The 21,101-nt window shown below is 37.9% G+C and overlaps 2 protein-coding genes across 3 annotated transcripts in view; one reads left to right on the top strand and one right to left on the bottom strand.

The window, feature by feature from the left end:
- The window catches only part of LOC145498308 (transcription initiation factor TFIID subunit 1-like), a 30,809-nt gene extending 26,153 nt beyond the window's left edge, over positions 1–4,656 (bottom strand). The window contains 3 exon segments of the mRNA XM_081478216.1: positions 45–173; positions 577–700; positions 4,475–4,656. Coding sequence (XP_081334342.1) covers positions 45–173; positions 577–700; positions 4,475–4,579 — 358 coding nt within the window. The 5' untranslated portion in view covers positions 4,580–4,656.
- A 3,943-nt stretch (positions 4,657–8,599) lies between these two features.
- Positions 8,600–21,101, top strand: part of LOC145496824 (protocadherin Fat 4-like) — a 33,470-nt gene continuing 20,968 nt past the window's right edge. The window contains exons 1-2 of one of the 2 annotated variants that reach the window (XM_081476573.1): positions 8,600–9,006; positions 9,847–9,918. The gene's annotated coding sequence lies outside the window, so the exon portion shown is untranslated. The remainder of the gene's footprint in view (positions 9,007–9,846; positions 9,919–21,101) is intronic. The other variant, XM_081476574.1, reaches the window with a different exon arrangement.

The raw sequence follows: 21,101 nt of genomic DNA, 5'->3' as shown, positions 1-21,101 counted from the left end.
TGGATGTTTCAATGAGAATTTCAAGATTGATCATTGCAACTTACCAGGGGAGCTGGTATTCTTCTTCTGAGAAAATATTCACACAGCATGTTTGTAATACTTTTCTTCCTCCTCCTCTGCTAGCTCGGTGATATCACTATAATCTGTAGCACCTGAATCTTTCTGAATCCAACCTGAGAACAAATATAAAATACATAACATTATTAATAGAAGAGAGCATCATACAATAGGAAAGCAGAGACGATCAAAGACCACACCTTAAGAAACAATAATTCAGAATGTCAATATATCTGCTTACAAAACGTAACTTAGAATATATCTCAACTAGAGAAACGGTTAAGCATATAATTTATGTGAATAAATTTTGCATTTAAATAATTCTAGCTTACAACATGACCTACAAAGTAAATTTTAAAGTATAATTTGATACAATTCTGAGCTCACAGTACATATGTCCAAGGAGGCCTACTGTTTGTTTGGATGAACTACCATTTGTTGGCATGTGTAAGACTTTCTATGGAATTATTCATAGTATAAATTATGCATTTCATAATGTTTTTTCAAGTTGTTACATACTACTGCTTGTTTCACTCAGTGACGTCGAATCTTGATTCTGTGAATTTCCCTCCTCAGCGATATCTTGCACAAGACTTCCCAAACCACTCAGAGAACTCAACTGGGAAAGATGGCGTCGTGATTCCTAAAGAATGGTTCCAACAAAACTTGACATTTAATTCCTGGGGTAACCAATCAATCAAATTAATAATCGATAACAAATGATAACACTTAGTCAATGATAGCGAAAATTAATAAAAATCGATAACAGGAATCATTCATTGCGAGTAATCGATGATTATGGATTTTTCACTTAGCATTATCGATTTTATCAATAAATATCACATTTATCGATTCTAGCTTATCTTACAATTTATCGAAACGAAATCAACAAATGATATAAACAAGCTGGCAAAAACCACTAATAACAACTTCCTTAAACCGTTATCAATAAAATCTGCTACAACTTTTCTAACAAAGTTCAATAATGATAAAAATTCAATATACAGAGAAAGGTAATGATATTTAATTATTGTCATGACTCATCCCATTAATACAGTGGAATCCTGCTTTTTCGAACCTCCTAGGGAAACAAGAATTGGTTTGAAAAGTCAGCTAGTTCAAGAAATGGGGGGTAAAATTAATGTCTGACTGAGTGGAGGGAAATGATTTCTGGTCATTCAAAAAATTGAGTATTAGAAAAATTGCAATTCCACTTTCCTCTCTCAAATTTACTTTCCCCCTGACCGTGTCCACTCCTGGACTTGATTGTTTAGAACTGTGACTCTGAAATTTACTGATCAGTCTTAATTTCATTGTAGTGTACATCTACGAAATCCACCTTTAAAAAGTCACAATCAAACACATTGATGGACACAGTTTTAATAATAATAATAATAATAATAATAATAATAATAATAAAACACTTAAATAGCTGACACAATTACTGGTAACCCAGTAGTTTACATTGTGGACTATATAAAAAAAAAAAAGTAAGAGTAAAAAAAACAAAAAAAATATTTAGTTAAAAAATGTTAAAATATTGAAGAAGTTAAAATATAATACAGCATGCACATAAAATGTATTCAAATATATTACAAGACATTTTCAAAATGTTCTAGAGACCGTAAAATGTTCACGGTCTGAATTACTTTGTAAAAAGTTGTTCACTAAAAGTTTCTTAAAGTTTCTTTCATGTGTGATAGTTTTAAATTTGTCGTCTAGACAGTTCCACAGGTAAGTGGCACTTGCATAAAATGTTCGTAGGCCTGCGTTGGAGTGACATTTCGGCACCGCCAGATGATCATGAAAAGAAGCTTGAGTATTATAAGAATGGGTGTTTTTAACATAGGTTCTATAACTTGTAAAATAATGCGGACACTCCCCATTCACAATTTTAAACATCATGCACAATTTCTTCATGCATATTACATCATCTATTGGCATCCATTGTAGTTTCTTGAACAGTTGAAGCGAGTTATCGTGGAAACTAGCGTCTAATATTAACCTACTACAGCATTTCTGCACTCTAAGTATTCTCCGCAGTTGATCGTTAGGGGCATTACCCCAAACCGAACAGCAATATTCAAAGACAGGCTTGATAAGCGCATTAAATAACAATTTTCTGCAGTGGAGATTAAGGTAGCCTTTCGCTCTTTTAAGTAGATGAATTCTAGAGTTCAGCTTCCCAATTAAATGTTCAATGTGGTTGTGCCAGTTAATGTGCTTGTCGATCTTGACGCCTAAGAGTTTTTCATCCTTGGCTTCTTCTATGCGGTTGCCATTCAAGTGAACATCTAAGGTTGGGTTGTTAGCATGTTCCAACTTCTGTCGTGTAGCTATGAGCAGGTGTTTCGTCTTCTTTGTGATAGGTACCATTTTGTTTAACTTCAACCAACTGCTAGCATTGTTTAGGCTGTCTTGCAAATTGTTTTGGATATGATCAATGGAGTGATCGGAAGTCCATAACATTGTGTCATCAGCACATATTTCGACGTCAGAAGTTGGTAGGCAGAGAGGTAGATCGTTAATGTAAAGTGAAAAGAGCACGGGACCCAGGATTGATCCTTGTGGAACGCCTTGTGGCAACGTGAGAGGGTTAGATAGCAATCCAGAAATGGCGCATGTTTGAGTTCGGTCGTATAAATATGATTTGAACCACCTCAAGGTTGGTTCACTAGCGTGGTATTTAGCAATTTTAGATAGTAGAATGTCATGACTCACTAAGTCGAAGGCTTTGCTCAGATCCAAGAATACCGACCCAACAAACTTGCCTTTATCCATAGCTTTCAGCCAGTTGTCTGTGAGGTTCAAGAGAGCAGTTTCGCAAGAATGATTTGGACGATAGGCAGACTGTTTGCTGTATAGAAGGTTATTTTTGCACAGGTATTTTAGGTAGGATGATGCAACATGTCTTTCAAGAGGGTTGGAGATGACTGGCAGGACTGAGATAGACCTATAATTGTTTCTGTCATGAGGTGAGTCTTTCTTATAGACAAGAGTTAGCTTTGCTTTTTTGAATTTATCTGGAAAAACGGCTTTAGTGATGCTTGCGTTGTAGATATTGGTTAAGCTTTGAGAAATCACCGGTAGTGCCAGTTTTAGAATTTTAATGCCAATCCCATCTAGGCCAGTGGCTTTGTTTCCTCCTATGCGCTTTATATATTCTTCAACTTGTTGAGTGGTCATGAGGGGGATATCAAACTGTGTGGAAACATCTATGTGAGCATTGATAAAGTTTGAAATGCTTGCGTGTATGTCATCATGTACTTGCTCGTCGACTGTGTCCTGAGCCGAGTTTGCAGCCAGCTGTATGTTGGTGAAGTGATCGTTAAAAGCGTTAGCCATGGAAAGTGGGTCTGTTATTTCTGTGCCATGCGTTTCAATAAAAGAGGGCGATGAAGGAATCGGGTGTGTTGGTACTGCACGTTTAAGAGTTTTCCAAAGTTTTTTGGGGTTGCCCATATTTTCAATGATTTCATTTCTCATATGGACTGATTTGGCATTGGCAATCATTTTGACAACTTGATTCTTTAGCTTCTTACACATGGTGTTCGCTAGGATATTTGTTTTCGCACGTTTCTTGAACTTATCTCTGATTCGGATACAGTCAATGATAGAGCTATTCATCCAAGGTGGCAACTTTTTCCATTTCACTCTTTTCTCGACAATAGGTGCGTGCTGGTTGATTATACTATTGAAAATCAATGTCCAGGTGTCCAACTTGTCATTAACATCTTGGAATATATCAATCACTGACCATGGAGCGGTATCTAGGTTGTAAATAAAACCTTCCTTGTCAAAATTCTTGAAGCTACGATATTTGATGGTATCGTGATACGATTTGGGGGACTTAAGGCCGCGAAACTTGTGTACGAAGCAGACTGGATAGTGATCACTCAGTCCATATATCACGACTAGGGTTTCAATGATCCGCTCTGGATGCGTAACATAAACATGATCTAGCAACGCGGCCGAACATATCGATAAATCCCATGATATCGATACATGTAACTTTGAAACTTTGCCAGCGTGTGGGTATTGAGTTTATCGATTGGTCAATAACACTTACATTCAATTCATCGATTGATATCGACTTATCAAGTGGTTTTTTATATCGATTTTTATCGATTGACTACCCCGGGTTCCATTTGATAGCATCATAGCATGCGCTCAGACTTGTGACATCAATTGCACATCACCTTTTAACCTAATTATGAACATATCACATACACCGATCGGAGTTTCGACAATCAAGTTGTTAAGATTGTCCCTTGCGGTTGAACGAGCAGAATGTGAATATAAGTAGAAAGCTAAAGCCATAAACAAGTATAGATTTGTTGACAAATGTTTGCATCCACTACAGTCCCATTTTACGCGAGGCAATTACAGCAGTAAACCATTCATTAAAATAAATTACCTCATCTAATATTTCTGTGTCTTCAAGTTCTCCTTTTTCATTGATGTTTCCGAATAAAAACCCTGTTAGGTTCAGAGAACTGTCTTCGTCCTCCGATTCCGCCATCTTGGCGGCAGCGCGCTGTGACTTCTGGGAATAGTACCCAGTCTCCTTAGGTATCTATTCTGGAAACATATAGTTCTTTAGGGTTTTGTGCCTTTTGAAGAGCTTCTCTTCCTATCACCCCTGTTCCTGCGCTATTAGGTTTTCAAAATGCTATAAATTCAGTAACAAACGGGTCAAGTGTGTCTTCTAATTAAGGAGTATCGGCAGCATAACCCAAAATAAGGGGTTGTTTCTCGAAAAACTACAAGAAAGGAAAAACTACTGCTCGGAAAGGAACATGTACAGAATATTGATATGTATGTCTATATCTGACCATTTGTTTGCATATTTTTGTTTCTCTTCTCCTATTAATTGCTTATTATCTTCTCGCGTACGACCAGTCAAGCTGTCAGTCAGGACTGAGTCCTATGGCAATAATCCGAACAACTTTATAGATTTGCACATATATTTTTTTCCATTGAACAGAAGTACTGTTCACGTCCGGTGAATCATACAGGATCTTTACTCTTTGCGTGAGGCGCCCAAAAAGAGGTCTGTGTTAAACCTTGGGGGGTAGATCCCAGATCAACTTTCAACTCGAAAAATTATTGTCGATTCATATTTTACACAGTTAATTTCATGGTGTAATACGCTTCTAATACGGCTTCAATACTGCTTCCGGACTGAAGGCGTCAAATTTGTAACTAGTCAAATATTTTTATACAATGATGGCCAAGGCAGGTCTTATACAAATAGAGCCCTTACAGGTCGAGTTCCACGCTTCGAGTTATCAATATAAAACGGATGCCATCTGCCTGTAAATACTCGGAAATCGTTGTCATTAGTACGTGATGGTGAAAAATTGATAAAGTTGGATCTGAGCGTATCAGCAGATATCTACTGATATGATGACAAATATTACCCTTTTGTCTTCCACAGAAGCCTTCAAATTGCGTGCAAATGGATCAGCAAAAATTTGAAAAATCTGTTCCCCTGTCTGTGGATTTAAAGTTCCCGTTATGCAGGAAAAAAAAATTGTGAAGAGATAGGCGCGAACCAGTTGCACACTATTTAAGTGTTAAGGAAGGAGGGTTCGAAACTCTTCCATGTCATGTTTTCTAGAAAATCGCCAACAGCAAGCCTAAGGCTAAGATCGTTCCCCGTGCCTCCCACAGTTATGGTCGAATTCACTCACAGCGTTTTCTATAGCTTCACTAGCCGCAATACGGAATTTCTCAGTTATAAGAATAGAAACTACCAATCACCACATATATTTTTAAATCTCGTTTGGAGATTTGATGTACTTTTCTTTAAACTGTCCTGTCATCAGTCCCTATTTAAGCGGTAATTCTCTTTATCCATTTAAACTGGCTATCATAAGGATTGTTAGCAGTTGACAAGCTTAATTTTGCGCCTTTTGAGTTTCACCAGATATGGATGCCCCATAAAGTATTAGTCTTATAATTCAGTGTTGTTATCCCTTACTAACAAGACCGTTCCACCTTGTAAACCCTTCGGTTAACATACAATTTCTCACGCTACCAATCTCCATACATTTCTTATAATACTAGATGAAAGAATTTAGTCGTACGCCATGGTGGAAATCAAGTTCTCGTGTTTGGTCTTTTCCTCAGTCATTCGACATAGTCTACATACTTTGGCTTTCTAAAATGTTAATCCGGCACTCGCCAAAACAAGAGAAAATGAGGTAGTCTCTTCCCAATAAAACCGTAAAAACAGTTCGTTTTCGAGGCCTGTAACATGTTAACATGTAGAGAAACATTGTTAGTACCAAGCGGCTGAAGATAAAGAAGAAACATGAGGCCCTATTAAGAGGGATACGGCTTATTCTGGTCAAAAAAAATTAACGGGGTGCAAGAATATGGGGAAAAAAATAATGAGGTATGGTACATTCGGATCAGATAAAACGGGATATCGAGTAGGAAATCGTTAATTTTTGCAGCTGGAATCAACGGAGACGAAATAATTAGGCCAAAAATTAAAGGGATGTGGGATTTTGAGATCCCCCTTCCCTCTAACGGGACCTCAAGCATGCATGTAGCATTCTCAAGAAGAATTCATACCATACGTACTTCACAGCTAGAAAGCCCATAACCCTTTCTCGACATGGTACCTGTAAAGCTTAAATTAAGGGGTATCCCTTTCCCCCCAGTACCCACACCGGAATACTCGGGGATTCTTTTTTTTCAGTGGTGTAGTGAACCCATGGAACCTGACCTAAATTGTGTTCATCTATCTCGATCTCCATCTTTTGAGACCGTTTTGACTGCTAAAGGAAACAACTGCAAAAACTAGATGCGGATTAATTTGCTCGTGCATGATCTATAGCAGCAAAGAAAAGTGCAGCCAGTTAATCCAATTCAATTCAACGGATTCCGACTATTTATAGACGCGTGTTGACTGTTCCTAAATAGATTTCCGTTCTGCTGTTTTTCTGTCTTTCAACAGAAGCAAAAAAGAGAAAAAAAAAACCTTTTCACGCACACCCGTATTGAAATTGTTTATGCAACTTACAAATACAGGTACAGAGGCAAAAATGACTCATTCGGATGACTTGAGAAAGCAAAACGTTCTCTGATCTAGACAAGGAATTGCAGTTGTTATGCTGAATTATAGCGAGTCCATTTTGTAGAGAAAAGTTTTGAATTGTTAATCTCCCTTTGTGTCTGCATCAGGACTGTTGTCGGAGGTCGAAGGTTTTAAATAAAGGACATATGTAATTTGATGAATTTGGTTTGTTTCTATAACTTGGTTGGCACTGTGGCCCATATTTTTGGAATACCTTTCTGGTGTTTTCACATTTGTTAACTTGCGATTGCATGTTAATGGGTATAACATATGAGAAACACTATAAATTTAGAAAACAGAGCTAAAATTTGTCTCTCTGCGCGTGAAGACAAATGTTGTAGTATATGTATGGTTGAAACTGTACCCCACTTTCAAACACAGGATGTTTTTGTGTGTATACTTACAACCTGTTGCCGACTGCGGTGGGTCACAAACACTGCCGACCGCGCCCATGAAAATAAGATTATGCCACACTGACTTGCGGAGAGAGTCGAGTTTTGTTTTATTTATTACAAAAACGGTTGCCGTTTTGTGGGAAGTGAATTTTTAATTACTGATAATCACTTCTCATTAACAGCAGGACGTTTTATCAGCTGTAATTTACCCATAATTACAGGCAGAAACACGAAATCGTTCAGCACTGCTTCAATGTCTGATTGCGAGAACGTGAACATTAATGGAATGGAACAACGTGTATTTTAGCCCAGTCTTTGAAAGTTGACTGTTTGGTAAACGTCGCTTCGCGTCACTCTGGCCGGTTTGGCGACTGACGCTGAAAACGCTAAACCGGCCGAGAGCAATATATGAAAGGCGGCTGCATTTGAAGGTCAATTAGTTCATATTTCTCTCAAAATTATCTCACTTACTTTCCAAGCTACATTTTAGCGGTGGAAACTCAGTGAAACATGCAGGAAAGCCGCCAAGAATCATTTATATGTTGCCAAATGCAAAAATATAATCTTTAACTGTCGATTCCATTTTGAAGAAATAATTATTTATTAAATCTTTCTCTTCCTCTAAACTAGCCGCCTTTTTGATTTATCAATACCAGTTCTGGACCATCCATTATATTTGCCATACATTTTAAGAAAAGAATATAATTTCGAGAATCATTTGCATCTCACTAAAATGTATGGGATCTTTAGATCAAAGGTGCTGTCAAATTGTTCGACATATTAAGTACGCTGTAAACTGTTCCAAGGTTAACAAATCGTAAATATGCCAAGCATTCAGACCTTTTTTGCTGTGTCTAAACAACTTACTTCCAGCTTATGTCGTTTAGAGTTTATTTTACCAGTATTTTTTTCATTCAACAAACAGTCCATCACTTTGGGTTTTAATTGCAGACCTATTAAAAGCCGTGTGCACCGTTGAATTATGTCAAATGTGCGAATTAAAAGATTAAAAAATAGCTCTTTTTAGGCACCCGCCAAGATAATCCATAACAAAAGCAAGAATTAGTGCTCAAAAGCGTTATTAGACTGACATTTCTTTGTCAAACTTGAATTTACAATGAGTTACTTGTTTGGACACAAAGCACCTCTATTAAAAACTAATAAAAGCAAATCTGCGCACGGCGCCAACCATCTTAACAACTTTATAATGATTTAAACACCCTCGCTCACATCTTCCTATATTCACTTGAATTTCAAAAACAATAGCTCTTAAGCTCCCTAACCCGCTACTAATAACTGCGTTGAAAAGTTCAGAAGTTGTGATTATCCTCTCATTCTTTTGTAACATTGCTCAGGTGGAAAAGAGCTAGCGATATCGCCAACAGCACAGTGACAGCCGGTTGACTTCTCAAATGGCAGCCTACGGACATATCATTGTCGACGGATCTCTATCAAATTGGCCCGGTAACTATTTTAGTCTTTCAATTTTTGTCTATTTATATGCCTAATCCTTAATTCAATATCTGCCATTAATATTTGTGGGGTTGTTGTCCGGTTTATTCAGCTACGTGGCTACCCCATGAGAAATTCCTATGACTTAAGAAGCAGTAACCGACATTCACATCTGGACACCATATTGAGTTTTGTGACTTTGCACTTTCATTACTGAAGTGTTATTGCTATTATTACAACCTCTATAACACTGATTAAAACTCGATTTATTTGCAATTATCCTGCGTTTGCCATCGCTGGAGAAAACAGGATTTTAAAAATTGTGTTCTGTACATTTTACCACTGATTTGCCTTCACATATGTTTGGACGCTGTCGGACATACCACACTTGAAAATTCATATTTTTGCCGCGCAAAGTTGCTCCCAATTTTACGGGATGAAACAAGTTCATTTTGCCAATATTTGTATATCAAACGACCAGACTTCTGAGACAAATTTAGTGCACTTCTAGGAATAATTGGTTATATTTTACAGTGCTTCTTTCTTCAGTTTGCTTTCTTTTATAGTTAAGTAACTGTATGTTGAACACACCATGAGTTGTTTGAAAGGCAAAACTAGACGATATCTTTATTTCTGCCAGCTCGCACGCCAGTTATTTGAGGATATGTTTCCGGACGGGGTTTCGTAACCTTTGTAATCCTTGTATCTTCGCCGGGCGGTTTTTTTCTGGTGTCCGTTTGAATTGAACCAAGTGCGTCTAAGATACCGACATTGAAACCCTCGGTGTTATCAGTCAAATTTGAAGTCTTTATTAACCCCGGAAGGGAAATAACAGTATCTTTTATTCGACAGTACCGAAACAATCGGAGCCGGCACTTTGAGATTACAGAGCGATGCGGAATTTGTAACGTTCCTGTGACTCAGGTAAGCTAAACAATTTTTAGAATTTGCATGCATTAAAACTACTTGCTATGCTTGGACTTCATTTGGAACTTAACGCTTATTAATCGTAGAAATATTGTGAAATTCCACGAAGGACCAAACACCAGCGAACTCGGCAATGCGGAGAGTCGGGGTGGGAGCCCATTTGTTGCAAATGATACTTGCCAAAAATTTAAAAATCGCTCATTATAATTTTATCATTCAATTACTTTCACCGTTTCGCGGATCGTGACTGCTTGTAATGAAGAATGTTTCCTTATTCCTTGTGATTCTAACTCGGTTAGCGGAAAAGGCATTACACTTCAGAATTTCCGTTTCTTCCCAAGCGACTAAACAGCGCGGTCGTGGCAATTGTTTGACAAACAAAAACGGACCGATGAGACTTACACGGCCAAAAAATGAGAACCGATGAGACTTACATGGCTAAACTGCCTAAATAGTTGTACTCAAACGGTTTAGGGCCAAGAAAAATGGCCTCGTTTAGCGCGAACACTGCCCTATCCTGCATGAAGAAAAAGAGTGAAAAACAGGCTCGGCAACACTTCGGAGAAGTCTTAGGAAGCCTAACATGTTTTTTTACACTTACGGGGCGAAAGTTTATTAGCTAGCTGCAACAATAACTTTGCCATTCGTTCTACTTCAGCTTTCTATTTGTAATAACCTGTGAAAACTTACCACTATCAATTGTTTTGAAAATGTTTTCGACATTAATCGCATTCTTTCTGCTCTCTAAGCTTGCTGTCAATTCGCAGAGTTGTCTAATTTTATCATCGATGTCATTGAAACGTTTATCGACTGGAATTCTGCGGTTTAAAAACACACTCACACAAAGGAAATCCGCGGTTTAATTCGCTGAAAAATCTCTGTTTTTGTAATTAAGGTTCCTACCACCACTACACAATTATGAATTTAGTTAGACTTCTTTGCGCCAAGGCCCCACAAATATGAACCTGTATAAAATTACAGCTAAAGTAGTTTTCCACCTGTAACTTTTAACAGTTGAAAAAGTGTGAAAAGCGAACACAAAGAGTTGTATTCATATCAACAATATAAAATATTTTCACGATTTTCATTGGATCGCGCAATTGGAATCTTATACGCTAATTTGCACGTTGATTCTCTTGTAACTAACGCACGCGAAGCTCGCAAAATACTCTTATCGCGGGAAGTATCGAGGTATTCTTTTGACTATAGATACGGTGAACTCTACCCTTGCTAAATCAAACCAAGTGTCGCTGTGTATTAAGAAAACATTTTCAAACATTAACCATCGATTAATTTTCCATTTGAAATGTCGCATGCTGAGTAGCAGGGAAATCCATTTTGAAGTTGGAGGCTAAAAGACCCGGGGGGTACTCCCTATCTATCTATTCCCTGCATAGGCGTTATAGGTATGTGTGGCCCTAAAAAGTATGTTTTTTTTAGCCGTTATGGTCAGAAATCGGGTATCGATTTTGGCCATTTTGGTCTCAAATAGGGATAGTTTTTGCAATCTAGTCTTGAATTGGGTATGTTTTCTTAGAAAAAGCTATCCTACCTAATAAAAACATATAAACATTGCCTTTAACATTGGTCTGAACTATGGAACTAATTGTAAGGCAGGTCTGAAACAGGAAACCATAAACTGCAAGGGACCGCATACGATAAACGCTGCCAACGTAGGATCTACAAGAGATCTGATCGAGACACCAACATGACAAGAACCGCTAAAGTAGGATCGCAACAGTGGACAGCTGTTTCGCCCTTCTTGGGGCTCGTCAGCACTGTGTAGCGAAGATATGTAACGCCAGCCCAACAGCCAACGCACATAAATTGCAAAATAACCCGTGCACTATATCAAGTTCCGTACTTTGAACTCACTTGCGCCCCGAAACACGCGTTGCCACATCACATGTTTCGGGGCGCAAGGAGACAAAGTGTCAAGATTGGTGTCTCGAAAAGCAAAAGAATAAATGTGGCTGGACAAGGCCAGCCTAAACATTTAAACATTCAACCGCATGGCCAGTACCATGCTTATCTGAAACAAGGTATTGATTAAAAGATCAGGGCTTAAATAGAGTATCGTATTTTTGGTCAGGTGATAAATAGGGTAGGGAAAGTCTTGGGAAAGAGGCAGCACATCTTCACCCAATTTTCTGTGAGTAACTCCCCTCCCCCCCCCCCCCCCCCGCCCGGACTAAAAGAGCTTAAAGAAATCAACAACTCCAGAAATGCTGGTGAAATTCCCTAGAATACAATGGGGCGAAAAAGTTGCATAAGTCAATGATAAAGAACGACTGACGAAAATCCAGTGAAAATAAGACTTGATCGACAAACATTTGTTTTTCAAGTTTCGTTTTTTTTTTGTTTAAGGTGGTCTTATACCTGAAAAAAATTTTGTTTTGCAAAACAACTCTGTGGAGCAGTTTTGGTATCACGTTAAAGGCCTTTGCACTCCGACTTCAAAAATGAGCTTTTCCAGGTCACGTGCCACGATAGTTAATGAATAACTAGCTCCTAAGTGTTAAAAAGTGGTGTTCATTATAAACACGATAACGTAATAATGAATGGTTCGAGAAGTATGGAATTAAGTTCATCCTGTCCATAAGCAAGTTGTCCAGGAGACAAACCTCAGAAAACAGTGTTTTGAGGGGGTTTTTCTCGTGAAATGTTGAAAAAGTATACTAATATTAACTAATATTAACTATATTAACTAAATAACAAGGAAAAATTTCATAAATTGCAAATTTTGGAGGTTTAAGACCTAGATAATTGTGTCCTTCATCAATGTTGAAAATTTGACAACATTCGGTTAAAACCCAGTGGAGATATCGTGTGCGAGATATTGATGATCCGTCTATTTGGTCATTTTGAGAAATAAGGCTTTAAAGTTTTACTTCGGTCTCTGAGAGCCCAAATTAGCCCTGTGAACTAGGGGGGAGGTTAGGGGCATGGGGAGGGGTATATTTAAAGGTTTTACATAAATGTTTCATTGAACACCCGAATACACACCAGTCATAGAAATGTTAACCAAGTATAAGGAGCGTATAAGATGGTAGAAGAAACAATGTTCAGGACCATGATGCAAAATTCTCATAATTACACATCCTTAAAGCGTTTGTGTAAAGTATCATTAAAATTTATTGAATTGAATCCATTTTGTGAGTACTTTTAGACTGTAAACAATGGTTGCTATGGGTGTTGCTATGTTGAAATATAGCTAGAAGTGTTCAGATTTCTTAATTTAAATGTAAATTCAGGAGTAATTAGAGGAAAATCGTTTCAAAATACGATTTACAAATGGACAGGGATGTTGAAACTTCATGTTCCAAAAAAATGGTTTTTTGGAGAAAAATTTATATCTGAGAGTATAAGACCCCCTTAAAACGATCTACGTAAGAACCTCACCGTTTAAAAGATAACCTCGCGATAAAAGGTGCCTGAGCGGGGACGAGAAACAATGAGCAAGGTTGCAACGCCTGAATTACTCATCAGTTTTTCAGCGCCTAAAGGGCTCTAGGCAGTTTATAAATGAATCCATATGCTTGGAATTTTTAAGGCGGAGAAATTAAAAATCTTGGCCGCCGGGGTGAAGAACCTGTGACAAACAGGAAAAAACCCACAAGGGGGGGGGGGGGGGGTGCGGTGTAACTGCACCTCTTGCTGGTACACTCTTGTTTTTATGTATAAGAATATATATATCTTATAAGAGAATCGACGTTGATATTTGCGATATTTTGTAAGAATATTTTAAGAATCAAGAACCAGAGGCTGAGACTTTGAAAACAAGTAATTTGTGCTTTTAAAATTGATAAATATAATACAATTATATGTTTTAACTAAACCGTACAAAATTCTTTTTTTCTCTAAACGGGAAAACTAGCCAAGAAGCAACAAACACAGCATTAGCCGTATTTTGCAAGATGTTGTGTGCTTCATATCAGGTTCTAATACCTGCGGACTGGCTCTAAAATTACTTTGACACCATCCCGACACCAAATACATTCGAAAACAGAAATGTCATACGCTATAATCTAAAAATATTTTCAGCCTAAATTAGGCCGAAAATAAGAATATTCAACTTCGCCTAGAAAACACAATTCTTACAAAAAAAGAGAGAGAGAGAGTGCTCGAACTACATGGAAGTCTCACTGTGTGAGCGATAGCTAAACGGACTTTGCTCCAGCTGTTACTTAAGCTATTTTATTAAAAAGGCTTCAGCGCGCTTACAAAGAACTTAAAAGATGGAACGATAAGCACAACATATGTTTAGGACGCAATGAGATTAAGAAAAAGATATAGTTTTGTTATTGCAGAGTCCGGCAAGAATCGGCCTTCTGATACATCACTGAGTTGATGGGGGTTGATTGGCAAAGAGCTCAGAAGAATAACTAACAAATTTCTTACCTGAACGTACCAATTCCTTGTGATGGAAAGAAAGCAAGGACACCATAGGAAAAGTCACATTTTTCGCCTTTCTTGAAAGACCTTGAAGGTTAGCAGTCCTTATTTTAACCTAATCGGCCTAGTTTTTGCGTGACCCAAATTTGAACGCAGTAGTATCTTGTCAGTTTATCTATGCGAATAAAGACGTGAACACCTCGACACGAAGCTTAGAGTAAACTGTTCGGATTACGCTTAAAATGCTTCCGGATTTGTCACAGGCATTTAAGGTCCTACATCGCGTGCAGGCGTATTGAATGTCTACACGTATGTAGGCAGCATAACACTTCATTAGTCCTCTTACTGACTGCGAGGAAGATAACAAAGGTTCCCTTTCGTTATATACCACATAACAACGTAACCTTTGTCGAAGTCATTCCTTCAAAGCTGCATGGCCTAACGACGCGATAGCGTCCTTGTTCATGGCTCCGCCTTCCGTAAAACGCAAAGGTAAACATTCAGCAACTCATTTGCAAACCGGCCTATACTTGCATACATATGTAGTGGCCTAACTGGACACCAACGAGACTGATAACGAGACTTTCTGAGTTTAATCTGCTGCTATTTTAAGCTAATTCTAGCTACGCCCGCCGGGACCCAAGCCAAGGGTAAATCAAGTGGTACAAAATTAAAGTAGTCGGATGTAAATCCTAAACGAACGCAGCTGACTTGCCAAGGCCTGCAAGCGGAGATTAACCAATTGAAAACTAGAAAAATAGAATAACCTTTAGCAACAGCTAACCTCGGATCTATCCATGGTAGGGAGAAGCCAAGTACGCAAGAACGACACAAACAGTTACACAGGTGAACTTCTGAACACCAAATTCTAGAGTGAAACGTTTCCAAGGCAAACGGAAGCCGAGGCGTTCAAGAATTGAGTGTTCCACAGTATGTAAGTTAACCTTGGCTCGCCAAAACTAAGCTTCTTAGAAACATTATTTCGAAATATTTGGCTCCAGAACACATACATAAACTCTATATATTTAGCATAGTATACTACTAGCCGATCTCGAATTTAAATCAGCTTACAGAGTAGCAAGTTGATACACTCACTACTAACACGATTCCTGATAAATTCTGCAGTTAGTATACTGAAAACCATTTTTCAACTGACAGGGTGGTATAAACCGGTTGAATGTTCACATGACTCCGGAAAACCGAGGATAGATTGATTATCCGTTTAGGAAAAAGACACGGGGTTAACGACTTGAGCCCGAACTATTGCTCGACTTTCTCGTGCGAAAGTTCAGTGAAAGTTCATTTAGTCCACACTATGTCGGAGGAATTTGAAAACGGAGGTTGATTTCTACGGTACGGTTAGGCCTACCGTCCACACTAATCCTTCACGAAAACGGAGCTTTTCGAAAACGTTCTTCAAACCAGCGAAATTTGAAAAAGCCGGCTTCTCGTTTTCGTGTGGACGGAAAACATTTTGAATTCGAAAACGAAGCTTTTCGAAAACGATCGATGGCGTCGGGATAATCATGTGATTTCTCTGACTTAGTTTTCCTCAAACGCAAATCCAAAATGACCGGTGATTGTTACATTTTAAAATTCCTCCGGCGTAGAGTGGACAGAAAACATTTGATCCGTTTTCAGATAGAAACCTTCGTTTTCAAATTCGTTCTATGTTATGTGGACGGGGCCATGTTGCGGATTTATCGTTAATCTACCAAGACCAGATGCTTCTGTATTTTTAAAGATTCAATGCGCAACATTTTAATTGCGGGTCCAATGAATTGATTTTCGTTTCTCGGTTTGGGTCAACGGTGAAGCTATAAATAGACAATGCAGACTTGCACGAATGAGGAACTAAACTCTTCTTTGGTTTCTTACGTATTTAAAGTTCAAAGTTTTCAGTCCAGCAGTTTCCTGGATAGCTATAATTAATTCTACTGATCAAGGCAATGCATATGATTAGTGACACACGTGAAAAACTACCAAACCCGTCTACATGTGGCAGCAAACAACGCTAAAGTTCACACTTTAAAAAATGACTGGGTCAGTTAGATTTCTGGGTTTTAGGAACTGAATTACAGAAGCACGCACACACCAAGCTTTGATATAATTTATACACCGATCGACAAGAGGTTTTGAGATCTTGATATTTCGCGTGCGGGACCGACAAACAGAAAAATCATTGACCCTCTTTTAGTCACATTAGTCAGGAGCCATGCATTAGTAAAGAATGCCATTTAAGAAGAGAAGTATACTGACTGTTTTGAACAGTAGCGATATGATTATCTGACATGTTCGTGACTTTTTAAATTTGCTACATGGCTGCATAGTGGCTGGTGAGGAGATAGACAATACAATGAGAAATATTTATGAATATCATCACAAATTTAGATTACAAGGTATTGGTTTATTGAAATTTTATTTGTATATTCAGTTCGATCCAAATCAATACTCCAGTAATAAATAGTAACAAATTTAAAGGGCGCATTCAATTGCATAAGTTTTTTCTATAAAATACCCTGGTTAAAAATGCAGGTTTGCTTTATAAATAGCTCAATAAAATTCCCCAATTTTGACATATTTGCTCGTTGCTCGCTTTAATACACGATATTTTAAGCATGACTATTATCGTGGTATTTTTTGGCCGAAGTCGAATATCAAGAGTTGAATAACTTCGTGGTGGTCTTGAATTATCACACTAGATCACGTAATCCAATTCTAAGTTAATTTTTCTCTCTCTCTAAGCAAGGCTGGGCAAGCTTACTGACTTTATGCTACTAGTCTCATGCCGGAAATCATGATTAAATTATTAATTCTTCTTACAATTTGCCATATCATTATTAGTAAAGTTAATTATGAGAATTTGGTGAGAACCGACTATCGCGAGTTTCTTTATCCTTGCCGACTGCCTGTTTGAGGTAGAGACCAATTTTACTTTCGAGTACGTTTTTGAGATTTGACCGCGAGTTTCAGTTTTTCAGCGACTAATAAAGATTTTTCCCAGACTGTTTTTTTTCACACTTAGAGGACAACATAACTAAGGCTTTTGAGCTGCACGATCGAGGATAATCAGACGCCATTTCGTAATTCGCAAAACTCCATGGCCATGACGGAAAACCTTTGTTAACAATGCGTAAGATCTGAGTGAGACCAGGTTAGACATTTCGTGACTTTTTATATAAAGTGACAATGTATGAGACCGGGTTAACTTTACATGATTAAGGTGGCCGAACACAGTTTTCGCGCGCGCTTTTGCTGATGCAATTGAGCTCGCGCACAAGGATTACAAAGAGCGATCATTTTATTTACTCAACAGCCGCACTATCTGTGCTATTTTTTCTCTATTATTGAACGCAGTGTATTGATGGCTTTAGTCTTTTATTACAAAGATATGTTAGAAAAGGTAACGACGCAAAGAAACCAGCAATTCTCAGCTTTCTCTTTGTTACCGAAAGAACCCAGTTAAATGTAGCGCATGCGCAGTTGCTCGATAAAATTGAGACCGATTGCTTTTGCAGAAACTTTCGGATTTCTGACGATCCAGTGGTTAGAATTTGAAGAAATTTGGCAAAAAAATAGTTCAGAAACCACGTGAATGATCTATCGCAAAAAATCTGAATTTTGACATAGGAATTTTTAATAATACAGAACATGCGGTGAAAACGATTTACGACGAATTACGAAAATCGCCTATGTCAAAATTTTATTAGAACAGTGTTGACAGAAGGGATTTAATGTCAATTCGTAGTGGGCAAAAGATGAAAAAAATCTAACGACTGGATTTTTTTAAAATAAACAAAAACCATTTTTTAAGCCTTGTTTTTAACCAGCCCCGTTGCCATGGCAACAGCACACACCTTAGCCAAAATGCGAGAATAAACTTTTCTGTGGTTAACCTTGACTCTTGCAAAAAACGAGCGCCAAAGCATAAATAGCTTAAAAGTAATGGTGAATTAGGCATAGGCTCTTGAAAACTGTGTTCGGCCACCTTAAGGTGGCCGAACACAGTTTTCGCGCGCACTTTTGTTGATGCAATTCAGCGCGCGCACAAGGATTGCAAAAAACAAACATGCCGTCAATAGAGCGATCATTTTATTTACTCAACACCCGCAGTATCTGTGCTATTTTTCTCTATAATTGAACGCAGCGTATTGATGGCTTTAGTCTTTTATTGCAAAGATATGTTAGAAAAGGTAACGATGCAAAGAACCCCGCAATTCTCAGCTTTTTCTTTCTTACCGAAAGAACCCAGTTAAATGCAGCGCATGCGTAGTAAGTCAAAAAATTGCGATTGAATGAAAATTGCACTCTCGGAAATACGCCTATTTCTCGAGAACCACTCATTAGAATTTCACGAAATTTGGCACGAAAATACTTTAGGAAATAAGTAACTGGAGTTGTGAAAATAATTGAACTTTAACAAAGGAAAGTCTAGATATTCCAGTGAACCTTCAACCAGGGATAATTCGAGATCTCTCTGTTAAATTATTAGCAAAATGATGTTAACTTATGAGAATCGTTACAAGCTTGCTGCATGCAAATTATAAAGAAAATCTAATGACTAGATTTTCTGCAAATAAACAAAACCGATTTTAAAGGCCTGTTTATAGTTATTCATGTTGCCATGGCAACGGCACATAAGTCAGCTTAACCATCAAAAAACCAAATTTTGTGTTGTTAACTAGCTTGCTGCCATTTTTGACGACCGAGGGATGAAGGGTTTTAGAGAAAAAGGTGAATGAAACACAGGTATCAAAAACTGTGTTCAGCCACCTTAAGAGGCCAAAGTATGCGCTAATTGATATAGACCGTTAAAGAAAATCATGTGAAACGGATTTTAGCATGCAATAATTCTGTTCCTGTACGGCTCGGTTGCTGCAAAAAAATTCACCAAGGTCACCAAGCGTTTGGTTTGTGTTCGTGCAAAATCAAAGCTGAAATCCCTCATCCTAATTTAAATCTCGATATTCTGTGTTACTGCTTGTTGTAAAAGTGTTTAATTTTTTTTGAACGATTTTGTTATTAATAAGCAGGATTAATATAACAACAATCGGCCTGTGCAAATTCAGTTTCGATAAAAAAATATCAATAGAAACATCAGTTACTATCATTATCAGCTTCGATCTGCGGCCTGCAATGAAATTAAACCGAGTGGGGTGATTCCAGCCATGCTGGCTGCAGACGCCGGTGGGCGCACTTTTTTTTTATGACAACCATGTACGAGAAAGAAAGAATACGTTGTGCGGTATCGCTATTTATTTTTCGTTGTCAAGAAACAACTTCTGATATTGAAATCACAAACCTCATACAGACATCGATCGAAGGGATAACACATTTCTAGTCGTTTCTAACTCTGCTATGCTTACTTTTAGCCTATATTGTAGTAAATTAGTTGTTTTCAGATCTCTCGCCTTATTCCGTTGTTGACGGGACGAATTGGGGTGAAAAATAGCTACTTAAGTTTGAAAGATTTGTTCTCCGTCAGGCCAAGTTTGTTATGTGTACTTATCATCATGAAAGTAAGAGATTTCGGAAATAGCCAAGCACTCAATGGCGTAACTCACAACAATATGTCGTCCACAGACTGTTAATATCAATGACGGCAGGCCATATCAACTACAGAAGTCTGTCTTTTTAAACAAAAGGCACAATAATTTACTTAAAAGAAGTCAAGAGGAGTCATTTCCGTGAATATGACTCTTTAGAGTCGATCGATAACAGATTGCTAAGAAATTGGTCACAGGTTTTTGTCTACATTACATCTGGCAATATTTTCGTGTAAGATCTTTTTTTAAGGAAAAAATTGCCGTGCGCAAATATTCAACTGAGACTCTGATCTTTAAGATGTGAACAAACCACCGGCAAGAGCAATATTTACGTAAAAATTGAAATGAAACAACACAAAAATTTCGAAATCCCACTGAGGAAATAATAATAAAAAATAATAGAATAAGGAAGTCATGTTGTGAACACTTTGAACTGCGAACGGGCCGGAAAACACGCTATTTCTTTAATTTACTTTCAGTTTTTATTTTCACTTAGTAAAATAATCAATGTTTATTGACAGGAATATATTTAATTTCCAATGAGATTGACTAATTGTTTTTATCCAATCATTTTTCGTAGTTCGGTAACCAAATTGTCGGGGAATCTAAAGCATGTTGCATAAATTCAAGTACCTCCCCTCAGTGTCGTTGGGTTTTGGCTGCTTGACGAACATTTTCGAGCTGAGTGGCTTTATATAACATTTTCGTGATATGCAACAGCACTCAAAGCTCTCTTAACTAACCTAATTGAGCTGGTTCCTGTCTACACAGGAATTGAAGTAAGAGAGAGTACTATCCAGTTATAGCCTGATATCATAACAGGACGCTGAAGCCCTTGGGTTTTCTTTGTGCAACGTTTTGTGTACAGAACAAGTATTTTGGTCTCAGCCGCCGTATTTTCATCACTGAGCCTAAGGCTTGGAAATAACTGACTATTATTTGACAGACTTTGGAACTGTTTCTACCGAAATCAGGTATGTTTGAACATCTCAAAGCTCTCAAGGGGTCACTCGAATTAAACTGATCAGCACCACTAAAACCTTTTCAGTTTTATAATCGTTGTTTCAGATGGACAATGGACACCAAACTGAAAAAGTTCCGTTCGATCAATAATCTTGTAAGTTACTCTTGGACCTCTCTTCGTCCTGGATGGCGCTTCTTGAGAAATTTAACCCCTTCGTCTAGCGCGCCGTTTGTAATTCCTCTCAATACGTTCTCTCAGCCCTTAGTATGATCTTT

Source organism: Orbicella franksi, chromosome 9, assembly GCF_964199315.1.
Source record: "Orbicella franksi chromosome 9, jaOrbFran1.1, whole genome shotgun sequence".
Classification (NCBI taxonomy): domain Eukaryota; kingdom Metazoa; phylum Cnidaria; class Anthozoa; order Scleractinia; family Merulinidae; genus Orbicella; species Orbicella franksi.
The sequence above is the reverse complement of the archived record's forward strand: the minus strand, read 5'-3'. Positions and strand labels throughout refer to the sequence as shown.